The sequence below is a fragment of the Neolamprologus brichardi genome, chromosome 4, assembly GCF_056152115.1.
Source record: "Neolamprologus brichardi isolate AB-2024 chromosome 4, ASM5615211v1, whole genome shotgun sequence".
Classification (NCBI taxonomy): Eukaryota; Metazoa; Chordata; class Actinopteri; order Cichliformes; family Cichlidae; genus Neolamprologus; species Neolamprologus brichardi.
The window spans coordinates 6936870-6950222 of NC_142107.1; the positions used below are offsets into that span (position 1 = coordinate 6936870).

At 41.1% G+C, this 13353-nt stretch overlaps 1 protein-coding gene across 1 annotated transcript; it reads left to right on the forward strand.

Annotated features, from left to right (window-relative positions):
• Nucleotides 1–409: 409 nt before the first annotated feature.
• Nucleotides 410–12593, forward strand: arhgdia (Rho GDP dissociation inhibitor alpha). Its single transcript, XM_006807817.3, has 6 exons — nucleotides 410–513; nucleotides 8817–9019; nucleotides 9783–9866; nucleotides 10286–10362; nucleotides 10519–10582; nucleotides 10831–12593. The coding sequence occupies exons 2-6, from the start codon at nucleotides 8827–8829 to the stop codon at nucleotides 11031–11033; spliced, it is 621 nt and encodes a 206-aa protein (XP_006807880.1). The 5' UTR covers nucleotides 410–513; nucleotides 8817–8826; the 3' UTR covers nucleotides 11034–12593.
• Nucleotides 12594–13353: the final 760 nt, after the last annotated feature.

Below are 13353 nucleotides of genomic sequence, written 5' to 3' on the forward strand. Positions count from 1 at the left end.
TATAGGTTATGCATTCAGAAAACATAAATAGTCTACCCATAATACAAATAAGAGCGTTACATATATAGTTTATGAGTTACTGATGGACTGAAATGTAGTTTTGCAGTTTATTTGAACTCATATAAAAATAAACAATAGCAATTCATACACGATTAATTAAAATGCACTGTCACACAAGTATAAAGATACTAAAACTAGAATTCCCCACTCAATAAAAATACTATTCTAAATTGTACTTAACATTAAGTTATTTGAACCACATACAAAGAAAATTCATAGTCGAGCTTGAAAAATACTTTGTTGTGGATATTTTCTATTTTCAAAATGTATTGTATCTATACAGCGTGCAGCTGGGGCTACGTTTTTAAAAATGTCGTTTCTTTGTCGCCCTTTATTTTGAAAGTGGCATACCGGACATTGTGCCCGTCAGCGGCACCGGGCTCAGATTTTCCTCTGCCGCTTCACTGCACTCCCATTCACAGGAGACGTTTCCAGCCAACCACAAGTATAACGGTAAGAGTAGATAAAACACCCACTTAAGTATTCTTATAATGTATTTTATTCTGTTAAATGTGCGTTAATATACGTCCTTAAGCTGCTCCGGCAAATTTCTATCGATTACTTGCTAAGGAAAAGAAAAACGGCTAACTTACCGCTTGAACCTGAATTCTAGAAAAAAATGTTTACCAAATAATCGCTTACTGTAGTTAAGGAACTACTTTTTTAATAGCATGTTATACTCCTGTAGTTGCACTAATGTCGTTTTCTTAAAATTACAGCGAAGTCGCTGTAAAGTTGTCCGAAGCCGTCGGTTAGTTGTGAATTTCCGGGTGTTGAACCCGATCTGAGCTGAGAGGGTTGGGGCTATTAAGTAACGAAATGTCACTCGTTGCTGTTAAAAGCACACACAGAAAGTGATTGCACTGACCAGTAAAGTAGGGGATTGGTTTAAATTAGTCGTTTAGTCTGCTTTAACACATTCTTCATGATCATGTCCTTTATACGAGGAACATTTTTCAGCCACTTCCTGGAACTCATCTGTCTTTTAATTTGAATTAGCTTACACTTGAAGCAGCCACCATTTTGGCTTTTTTCGTTTTGTTTTTTGTTTTTTTTACTTGCAAACAATTAATCAGAGCACGTCGATCAAATCTGCCAAGATCGAGTGATTATCACCTCTTGAGCACTTTGGGTGTGATAGTTAAGCTGTGTGCTTTTGGCTGAATGGCTGGCAAGTGATTTCTCAGAGTGATCACACAAACCGTGAAGCCTCCCTTTCCTTCCTGTATATGTGTGTGTATGATAAGTAGAGGATTTTTTTTGGCCCCTTCTTTTCTTATAGAAGGTCGAGAACTTTGTTTAATCAACTTCTGCCGTGAATTGTTCACTTGCTTCACCTCATATTTAAAATGTTGCGAGCTTCCAGTGGCGGGCGGATGTGTCTTGCAGCAGTTTATTTCCTCTGGTGTGAGGCTAGAGGCCTACAGAGGTTTAGAAAAGAAAGGAGAAAGACCCATTTAGGATCTGTACTTAACATTTTTGGTGTGCTTTCCTGACACTGCTATAATCTTCAAACATGTTCCAGCAACTCACAGTGAAGAGTGCAAGGGTCAAAACCACAGGCCTGAACTGCAAAAATGGCTGGAGCATATTTCTATGAACTGATAAAGTAAAGTTGATGATGCATTTGCCCTTCTCAGTTTACATAACAAATGAGATTTTAACCAAATCATTGTTTTTCTCCATGCGCCACACTTTTCTAGTGGACTTTCTTAGCCAGTCATGACGAATCGTGTTAATGGCCTCTCCTATTTTAGCTCGGTCTCACAGGAATTGATGCAGTGAGTTTGTATTAGTCTTTTCCTCTCTCAGAGTGTGAGAGCAAGAGACTAGGCCTTTCTTTGCATCCACAACTTGTAAATTCAAATCTTCAGGGGAGCACCTTTGGGAGTACGCTCATACCATCAACCATGTGTATCAAGTCAAGGCTGTCCTCAAAAAAAAAACCATTTCAGAGCTGCAATCCTTTATCGGGTAGTCTGCGCCCCGTTGCCCATCCAGGCTGGGGCACATTGCTGAAAACGCCCATGGAGCAGCAGCGTAAAGCCCTGACCTTTCAGCGTGGCTGGCACCTTGGCTCTCCCATTCACGCTTAGCTTCCTGCTGCTGTTCGAAGGGATTTCTCACCGGCTATTTTTAAAGCTTCCTATTTATCCTGGGCCTTCTTGGGGATGAGGACATGTTTTGCTTTTCTGTTCTCTCACAGCCACTCCTGTTCTTTCTGCTGCTCATTGACCATGGATTTAAACCATTTCTGTGACATTTTAGAGTCTTTTGTTCATTAGTAGATGTTAAACCAATTGACCAGTGTCCCTGCATACTCCTCCACTCCTTATCTCATTGCATTTCTGTTTTTATCCTACCCACTTGTCTATATTTGTTAGGGTTGGGTTCCTCTGCATTGCATCAGCTCTGCAACACTTCCTCAAAGATTTGGCATGTTAGCACCTCCCCTACAACTTGATTGAACCTAGCATGTTTTTTTTCTCTTTTTTAGAGGCTTCAGAAGCAGGCCTTCTAGCATTTCTATCATTAAAAAATGCTTAGCTTGGATTAAGTTAGGCCCCCAGGTTAGCTTGAAGAAGATGAGTTGTGCAGTGCTGTGGTTAGCGCGTTAAAGGATATGAATCATCAAGCCCGCCTGAAAAAGGAAGCTTGCAGTAATTTCTTGACAGACAAAATGGTTCAGTTGCTGCCTGACGTGCAAGGCTTCCTTATTTGAAGACATGTGCTGCGGCCTTAATCAGTTTCATCAAACATGGGGGCGCTGCATTACTCAGATGCACAGCAGAAAGGTATTTTCATGTGGTGTGTGTGGTGCAGGTCTTAATTCATGCCACCAAAGCGCTGCTCTTTGCAGTCATTGTGCTAAGTGCACAATTTTCTACTGAGATAAAAAAAAGAAAGAAAGCTTAAAATGACAGCAAGATAACAGTGGAATGATATAATAGTTACATTATCTGATACATGTGAAATATTCTCGATCTGTATGCATGTGAAAAAATAAATGTTGAACTACAGAGACAGTGGATACAGGATGTGGTCTTACAGCAGCACCCCTTTCCATTACAGTCATTGCAGGGTAGTTAATTTCGAATCAAATCACAATCTGCTGATTTGATGATTAGGGTTTTTGTGGCGTACCCAAATCAGAGAAGTCGTCGCTAAAGCAAAGTGCAACTGGAGAGAGATCGTGTAGGTAAAATGGAACAACTCCAAAGGTCTTATGCACACTGAGAGCTGCATGAAAGAGCAAGAACACAGAGAGCTGAGAGGATCAAAGCATCACTTTCTACTTTCTAGAATAGAGTTAAGGCCAAGAGCTAAATGTCACTTCACAAAGGTCTAGTAAAGCGCCATTCATGTCCTGTTCTTGTCTCTGAGGTAAACGTGTGCTTTATTCCATGAAACAAATTCAGACTGTAAGTTATCAGTGATAATACTTCCACTTCTTGATTAATCAGTAAAACAGGCTTCCCATATTGGTTTACTTTGTCCTGCACCTGGCTGCTGTATGTGCCTAATCAGTGGAAAACCTGGCTAATAAAAAGTATTCCTAACAAATATGAGTTGTTGCTGAACCTGGGTGCATTCAGGGTTTTCCAGTTTGCAGCTCTGTTTTGCCTTTACTCCAGCCTGTGATGTGCTGTTTGTTGTCCCCCCCCTCCGCTCCATTGCCCTTTGCCTGCAGTGAAGAACCTGAACAGCAGCATCTATTGCATTACCGGTGGCTCTAAACGGAGCTCATAAGATTACATCAAATCTTCCACGGCCAGAGGGCTGGACTGTGAGGGATGGTAACTGGCTTATCCAGGTAGCCTCAGGGGTAAACCTCTACATTAACCTGTTGTTGTCGTGATAGTTTATGCTGGATCTTCAGACACCTTAAAGCGATAAATCATAATGAGCAATCAACCTTTGAGTGCAGACAGTGAGATGGACCCTAAAATGTGTGTGTAAGCCCTTTGGCTTTCATTGAACGGCATCAGTAAATGTTTCTCTACAGAGGAAACTATTATGTCCTCTTTTTCTTTTTTTGTTCCTGCTTTCTGCAAATGTTTTCTAAGCAATTTTATTGCTACATATGCTTTGTGTAGTCACAGTCCTTTAAATAGGCTTGTAGCCTACTTGTTGACCTTTTATATGTATTAAAAGTAGGCATACCTTTGAACTGCTCACTCCTGAGACTAAATAAGGCTAAAACTGTCTTGGACATCATAATGATATACCTACACAGCCTACAAATTGAATAGAATACGTGATTGTATTTAGAGTCGCATCTATTGAGGCTTTGTTGTTGCAGTTGCTGGGATTCATTTGGGTTTTGTTTTTTTACTTCCTCATGTTTTCTCAGGATTACAGTTTGTTGTTAGAAGTCTGTAGCTCTAATCCCATATTTAGGATTGGTTAGGTGATGCCAGCACCAACCACATTATGCCAATATGCTCAAACACCACTTGAGCAAACAGCAAATCAACATAAATGCCAACAACTAAAGAAAATGCTTTGTGAACCCTGACTTTCCATGATTAAAAACCCAGGTTAAATCTAAGTAATTTTAGTAGATTAAACTCATAATCATGTTTTATTATTTTTTTTATATTAGATATTATATAAATATATAAGAAATGTGACATTATTTTTAATTTTTAAATAATGCCGTTCATGGTGCTTAATGAAAGTAAATCAGGGAAATACAGAATACATCACTTCTAATCTCTATTTACTATCGAAATAATGCTCAGTATTTTAGTAGAGAATAAAAAGTTGACTTTAACTTTGATTTTAAAAAAATCTATAAAATGTGTTTTCTAGTATTTCTGTCCAGGGTATGTGGCATGTGAAAGAATAACCTTTTTATTCACGTCATTAATAGTTAAAAGTAGATATTCAACAACAACAATATGCAACCTTAAAGATGAGCACAAACGCAAGAACCACAAGTTTGCTTTCATTGTATGGATGTTTCAGTAATATAATATCTAGTTCATTACCCTTAAGAACACTCACCCACATATATTAATGACACCTGTAGATCTTGTGTCATCCCACAGGGATTACCTGGTGCCTCCTTAACCTCAATAACTTGCCACAGTCACTAATGTTTCAACAGGAGAGCTTCCTGGTGCGTCACCAGCGACACTTCCACACAAACACTTTCCTCTCCTGGCCCCGAATGCCTTGTGATCCATAATCCCACCTTTTCTTATTGCTCAGCAGTGTTGCTAGGGAGCAAGACTAATCTCAAGCCTCAACTCCTGCCAAGCCTGGTATGTTTGTAAATTTGTGCTGCTTAGTCCAGCCAAGCGGTGAGATTATCCACCTGTAAGGAGAAAGTAGCACAGGTGAAGGTTAGGACACTGAAAAGGAGAAGTCCAGCAGCACATCCCACTGTGGGTTTACACGATCTCATGACCTCTGTGTTGATTCCCAGCAGGCAGAACAATGACGGGGCCTTTTCCTGTCAGCTCAGTATGTAGCTGCTTAGCCACAAGCCACATGGATTGAGCGAGGGGAAAAAAAGGGGGGTATTATTATGAGGGTGGTGATGTCAGTATTGTTCAAACTAATCTATTTATGCCCGCCCCCCCCCTTTTTTTTTTTTATTTAAATATGCTGAATCAACAATTTCACACTTGATTAAGATGGTAGCTTGAAGGGATGTGGCTGTCTGCCACACTTAGAACAGCCGTATCTATAATTTCTTGGTGCTTATGTTGGTAAATGTGGCTCGCTGCACTGGAATAACTTCATCAGATGCCCTGCAGTTTTGCAGTTCAGAAATGACTGCCTGCATTTATTATGGTGATTGTATTTCACGTCAGTCTAGTCATTACCAGGCTTAGTATCATTAGAGACAAATTTGGAAACTGTTTCTTTGTGCACCATAATCATGTTTTTCTGGGAAAATGTTATCCAATCGTACACTGTATACAAAAGATGGACACACTGGCTTCCGTTTTCCAAGCATGAAAATGGAAGCAGGAAGTGTCTGACCCCTGCATGCTTACTTGTGCCAGCAATGCCATAATGCAAACCTGCTTTTCATGTGTTCTTAGTAAAGCTTCTTTATATAGAGCTCACACAGCACTGTACAATAATTAAAGCAATTAAACAATGTTCTGATTTTATGACCTGTCTTGATGATTTTATGATCTCAGTCTAGTTTTAGCTCTGGTTGAATAGAATAGAATCATTTTGTTGTATTCTGGCCCCCATTGGAGTCAAAAAAGGAGAATAAAACTTGGCGCGTTTCTGTTGCGATGTAAAAATTTGCGGTTTCAAAATGCCAACGGTGCAGAAGCTCAGTTCAAGGTTTGCTTTGTGACTTAACTAGTGGGTTAGCGTCACTAACTGAATAGTATATAGTTATTAGATTCAGCCATAATTTCATCTTGGAGGTGAAGTACTGATCCAGTCAAAAATAATAATAATTTTATACACTAACAGCTGAGATTTAGGACAGAGAAGTTTTGACTTGAGATTTTCAGAATAGTTTCCAGTAGAGAAACATGCCAGTTCTCTGTGACTGAGCACTTCCTGCTGTGTGACGGTTTGGTATGTTGCAGTCACAATGCTGCTCGCTGCACAGCCGTCACAAGGAGTGCATTGAAAGTCGAGAAGAGGAAGCGAGAAAAACAACCTGTGCCTTGAAGAATGATATGACACATCACTGTGATATCTGGTCTGATTTTCTTCTCCGTCTCTGTCTCCCTGTCTTTTTGACCAGGAAACACTCACACAGCTGACAGGTCAAACCAGCAAGCTATTGGGATAAGAGGAATTTGTGCTTTTATGGGAGCATAGAGGCCCAATTTGGGGAAAACAAAAAAAACAAACTGTGCTGCATTCTCAGTTCCTGCTTGGCTAATGCCCAACTGTATATGGAGGCAAACGAGAGCAGAGCAGAGGGTTAGGCGGATCAACAAACCAGTTTTGTTTTTTTCAACACTGTTCATTTGCTGAGTGTGATTTGCTGCGATGGGTGAGGTTGTGTCAGCTGTATTCTGTTGCCGAAGGTAACAACCTGTACTGAGCAGGTGAAACTGGCCTCGTAAGCTGTCGCCACTTAAGGGTTGTTTGTCTGGTGGGTTCTTGTGCGTTTGCTTTATCCGCATTTGTTAGCTTCATTGTGTCATTACCTCCCGGGTTAACCTGATTTGCAACAGTACAAAAGAAAAAGAAGCTGAGATGTTAGTCACTGCCTGCATCTTTGTAGCATGTGTAACTAAGAGTTTAAAGGAGAAGAAGTTGGTGCTCTAATCTTCCTCTTTCACTTTAATGCAATACTGCACATTTTAAAACAGTGATACGTGTGGCCCGTGTTGATGCATGGTTAAATTCAGCGCAGTACAGGAAGTTCTTTCAACATGCCAACACGCAGGATGAGACATTTGAGGGTGTAGCTGCTCGCTAGCTTGGAGGAATGTTCTGTTCATGGCAAGACAGGGCAACACCTCCAGATTGATAAATAATTGTCGCTGACCAGAAGGAGTTTTCTGCTGTGTTGCCTCATTATTTGACAGTAAGTAGTGTCACTTCTTCTAATTTTGTTAGAAGTTTAGAGTTGCTTTGAGATTCGCCTCAAAGGGCAAAGTGCATGAAAGCTGGTCTTTGTGTTTCCGTTGCAGGTCTCTGCCCTCTTGCTTTCTATGTGTGATAAATCAACTGCTTAAAGTTGATAAAGCACTGTATGACTGCGACTGTGGTTTGCACTGTATGTGAGGCTTCAGTGGTCGATAAGACGAGAAAAGTGCTATCAGTTTGTTGAGGACTGCAGGTTCTGTTCTCATCTTGCTGTGCTTGCAGAACAGACCTCACGCAAGTGTTACACAGTACCATCATCCAGCTGCATGTGTTGAACGGCACTGTGTAGGCTTTGCCCAGCATTTGTGCACCAGATGTTATAAATTGCATAACTAGAGCAGGTTTGTTGTCCAAGGTCTCATTGTGTTACTGTGCAGTTGCCTGCTCAGAATCACTGGCAATTAGCAGTAAGAGTGGTTGTGAGAACACAGCTGGGTGTAAACGGCTATGCGCCCACTGCTGTTTTTTACTTGCTGTTGAGCCGGAGAGACTAGAACAGCATGGAGCTCAGATAACCATCAGCTTCTTAGACCACCAACCTCTGCTGTATGTCATCGCTGCGACATCAGGGAAACTGGCTGGTCCACCAAGTAGACTACGAGAGTTAGTGTCACGTGTCTTGGCTCGTGTCTGCCAGGGTGTGTGCATATGTGCAAGTCTGTGTTGAGGTGTTGAATAAACAAAGGGGCTCTTGTCAAAATGTGAAAGTTGCCCACAAGGCACAAAACTGACTCATCTTTGGTTTATTTCAATATAGCTGACCTGTTGCCAGCTGCCTGTTAATGAAGAAAATAGTGCACACGAGCTCTGTGGATTGTTCCTCTTGTCACTCTGTTTGAACAGGGAAGTTGCTCTGAAATGAAAGTTTTTGCAGAGCAGATGCCATTACTTTGTCTTTCAGCGTGTGAACTATTAAAGCAGTAGAACAGGCTGTTTCTTCCTACATGACCTGCAGCTTTAGAGTGCTGCGCCCAGGTCAAAGTTTGTTATCCCTGAGGATAATGAATCCCAGCAGCTGGAAGTCTTAAACAGCCCGTCGCTACTTCGCTTCATAGCAAGAGTGAAAAGGAGAAGCAGTCCGTGGTGCGAACCTCTGTCGGTAAAGTGTATTACTCTACTTTCCTGTCATCTAACCTTCCTCTCTCTTCTGTCAATGTTTCCTGCTGCAGTTAGCACACCATGGCAGAGCACGAGCCCACACCAGAGGAGCTGGCAGCGATCGCAGCAGCCAATGATGAGAGCGACTCTTCTGTCAACTACAAAGCCCCCGCCCAGAAGAGCTTGAAGGAGATCCAGGAGCTGGACCAAGATGACGAGAGCCTGCGCAAGTATAAGGAGGCGCTGCTGGGAAACGCGGCTGCTGTAGTCGTTGGTGTGTTGATGTTAATTAACATACGTCAATAAGCTTAAATACGCGTTGATTTCAAGAAGAGTTAAGAGTGTTTTTTCTTGTGGATTTAGCTTGTGCCTTTTTAAATTTATGATTAAAACCTGTGTAGTGACGACATGACAAAAGTATGTTAAAGTCATTCTTTAATAAAACTGCCAAAGTTGTTGCTCAACATGTTTGTCCTACCAATAGCACGGCGTATCACAAGGTCAGGAATTTGTTGTGGAAATAGTTAGAATATTGAAAACTGAGCTGATGAGTCAGAAACTAGTCATTAACGGCTCAGACAGACTCTTTCCTGTATATTTGCCATTGAGTTGTATTCTCAGCAAAGAAATCTGTTTAAAAATATACAGATTTACTGTCATACAGCATGCTGGTACTGCTGATCTGAAATCTTTGTTAGTTAAAAGGCTTTAAACGACTAATTTTAGCACAGTATTCATGAAAGTAGAGCAACTCCACATGTGCAAAGTAAAGCAAATCCTTTCCGGATTACAATTTCAGTTCAGAGATTGTTATGGCGTTTCTAACTCGCCAGATACGAGCGTTTAATGTTTTATACAACGTAGAGTGAGTGTTCGAGTAGTTATACACACACGTGTGTGTGTGTGTGTGTGTGTGTGTGTGTGATACACCTCCCCTGAGCATTTTTCTGTTGTTTTATTCAAACTGATGAGATTTTCTATCTCCTGCTATACTGTGACGATGTTTTTAATTGCGTGACTTTTTCCTCTTGTCTTAGATCCCACTGTCCCCAACGTCCAGGTGACGAAGATGGTTCTGGTGTGCGAAACGGCTCCAAACAATCTGGTCCTCGATCTGACTGGTAAGTAGAGCAGGTGTGTCCGTGCCGATTTTAGTTTAGAAACTAGAAATCTAAAATAAGTGAGCAGAAGTGAGGCTGGCATACAAGTCTCATTGTTGTGTTAATGGAGGGGTGGGGGGGTGGGGGTGGGGGGGTCATAGGCCTGCTGGGTCATTAGTTCACTAATCGGTGTCGACTTGATTATGTGCCCACGTTAATGAGCCATTTCCTGATACTTCAGCAGAGCAGAGGCTCACTTGTGACATTGTTCCCTCTGGTGGTCATTATTCTTACTACAGGGTTTTGAAACCCAAATTCTACAGGAACTGTTTGTTTATCAGCCTGCTGTGTATTATTATTATTATTTTTTTGTTAAAGTGGAAAGAAACTGACACTTGATCTGACTCTTCTGTCCCTGCTGTGTTGCTTTTATCTGCCAGGGGACCTGGAAAGCTTCAGGAAGAACCCGTTTCCGATGAAGGAGGGAGTTGAGTACAGAATAAAGATCTGCTTCAAGGTGAGAGTCTGGCGTTTGTCACACTCGCCACTGCGCTCTGTTTATGTCGCAGTGTTGTTGTTACATCACTGCTGGAGATGTAACTGCAGTCTGCAGAGCACTATCATTATCGTCAGAGGCTTTTCAGAAGAATTTAACTCTTGTTGCCTTCTGCAGGTCAACAAAGAGATCGTGTCAGGCCTGAAGTACATGCAACAAACTTTCAGGAAAGGAGTTAAAGGTGAGCCTGCTCAAATCATCTCACCATATAGCTGTACTGATTTTCCTAAACCTTGCCTCTCATACATGGTCACCATACAGTAATTATTAAAAAACAATGAACCTAAAACTATAACCATTTTCATATGATAAAAATCCATGCTGGAGCTAAACTGACTTAAAAACAAAAGGCAAAACAAAATAAAAACTAGAATGAGTCTGCCTCTTGATCCTAAAGTTCTCCTTTTTCTTTCCCTCTGTGATGTGCAGTTGACAAGTCTGATTACATGGTGGGCAGCTACGGCCCCAGACCAAGCGAGGAGTACGAGTTCCTCACCACAATGGAGGAAGCCCCAAAAGGGATGCTGGCCCGCGGCACCTACCATATCAAGTCCAAGTTCACCGATGACGACAAAAACGACCACCTGTCTTGGGAATGGAGCCTCGCTATCAAGAAAGATTGGAAGGACTGATTTTTTTGTTTTTTTTTCCCCCTTCCCACACTCGCTCGCTGGTCCACCAATGTCTTCCTCTGCTTTGTTTCCGCTTTTCTTTTTTTCTTGCCATCATTCCCACCTTCCCCTGGATATTGGATTGTTTCAGTCTTTTGCTCTCTCCGTCCATCAGCTTGCTCACTCCTCTCCTGCAGTTCCATCTATTTTCTATTTCTTCTAAATTCCAATCACTTCATCATTCCTCCCATAGCAACGCTGATTGATTTGTTTGCACCAGCCTTTATTACAAGAATGACATCTTTTAAAAAAAACAGAGAAAGTAAAGGGTGTACACTATCCAGATTTTTGGTTACAGTTTGTTTATAAAAAAGGAAAGAAAAAAAAAAGCATCTGTTAACAAGCAAATTTGATTTCTCTCCATCACCTTTTTCCTTCCTTTCTTTTCTCTCTTTTTCACATTGTTTTGTACGATTACCACGATCTGCCTTGGAAAGAATTGTACAGGAAGCTAAAGTGCTGCGTGCACACGGTCGCTGTACGGTCACTGAGCAGTAATTGCTGGACACAAATCTTGGACACAGCCCGCCTAAAGCCTTTGAGCAGATTATTTGTAGTTGGGTCTTGTTAAATTATTTGGAATTTGGGCCACTTCTTTTTTCCAAATAGTCGAACAGCCAGCAAATTCTGCTGAGAGAAGAGGGAAAGCAGTTACCTCTAACCCCCTTGCATTCCCTCGCTTTAGCTGTGGCTGTTTTTTCTTTGTTTTTTCCTGATCAGGGTATTTTGGCAGGTTTTGTTTTGTTTTGTTTTTTAGCAGCCGTGTGGCCTTAACAAGTAAATAAAAAAATAGACAGCCTAGTTGAGCCAGTTGCCTTCTTACTATTAAATATTATATTTGCCAGACCATCATGTGAGCCTGTTTTAACAGATTTTGTATTACATTGACAGGGAATCAGGACTGAGGACATGCTAATCTCCTTGTTTCAGGGTGTCAATCATATCAGCTTTATTCGCCAACACCTTCATTTCAGTACTTTGTAGGTTTCTTCAAATCTAATAAATGAACTCTAAATCTAAGAGTCCGGGTTGTACTAATGGCTTTATATCACCCAGTCTCCTCTTATGTTCCCGAGGACATCAATTCTAGCGCGTTACCTCAGTTCCCTATTGAGCCGAACACCGCAGAAAACTGTTAAACCGCTCACCTCGTATTGCTCAAGTTAAAGATTACCACTGCTGACTGTGCCTCCAGACTCTCCCGACCGGCCACGCGCCGCCTCTGCTGACTCGGCAGAGCTCAGAATCGTCTATAATTGACTTATGAACCAGAATAGAGACGCGGGTCCTTTAACCAGACACTGATGGTTAACACATCCTGCCATATGAAAGTGTTTTGTTTTGTTTTTTTTGTTTTTTTTTTTTCAAATACACTCCATAAGTATCCGAGTGAAGCCCGTCAAGCTCCGTTCAGCTCTCGTGCCGTGGACTGTTTTTCCTCTGTGGGTTGAGTGAGACTCGATGTGTGCTATTTGTATTACCCTACAGTTTACTGATCTGTGTTCACATTAAAGTGTTCAGACTGGGTGTGTGTGTCGTGTTTTATTCGGGGTTATTACCAAACAAACGTCCTTCATGAGCACTTTTGCACCTAGTAGCAAAACAAAGAAGCACTCAGAGCTCAAACCTCTGCCAAGAAACTCGCTCTCTGGGCAGTATTTACTTTAAAGGTAATAGTGCAGAATTTTGTATATATTCACTTTGTTTTCTTTGTTCTTTTTAAATGTACTTTAAGAGGTTTGTAGTGCAGTAAAAACAAGTGCCTAAGGCAGGCTTTTGTAATTACTGACATCATCCTGAATAGAATTACTAATTATTTATGTGGATTCATTATTTCTCTTGACAGTACTTTCTTTAAAAATCTAACAGATTTTGGGCTTAAGCTGAAAGAGAGGCAGATGTAAAATTCCAAAGTGAGGTCAAAGGTCAAACTCGACATATTTGTATACAAATTGTGTTATTTAGACTCCCTGTTTACCAGTATCATTCCTAAATGTTAGCAGTACAAACAAAGGCAGTAGAGTTTTAAGCAGGGTTTCTTAACGTGTCTTATTTTTAAAGGTCTGACCTCATTTGACCTCGAAAAAGAGGTCAGAGGTCCAAAGTACCATGATATTTAAAATCCTCATATATCATTGGGGATATGTTGTCGATGCAAATAATGGCAGTAAGAAAAAATCAGCTAATAGTATTATCACTTTGACTTTCGGATCAATCTACTGCCCTTGAAGGAGAGGTCAGAGGTCAAATGTGACACGTTAGAAATCTTTACAGGCTACTT

Coding starts and splice junctions, on each gene's coding strand:
- arhgdia (XM_006807817.3), top strand. CDS start 8,827: ATGGCAGAGCACGAGCCCACACCAGAGGAGCTGGCAGCGATCGCAGCA. Junction 9,867..10,285: donor TCTGGTCCTCGATCTGACTG/GTAAGTAGAGCA, acceptor TTTATCTGCCAG/GGGACCTGGAAAGCTTCAGG. Junction 10,363..10,518: donor GAATAAAGATCTGCTTCAAG/GTGAGAGTCTGG, acceptor TGCCTTCTGCAG/GTCAACAAAGAGATCGTGTC.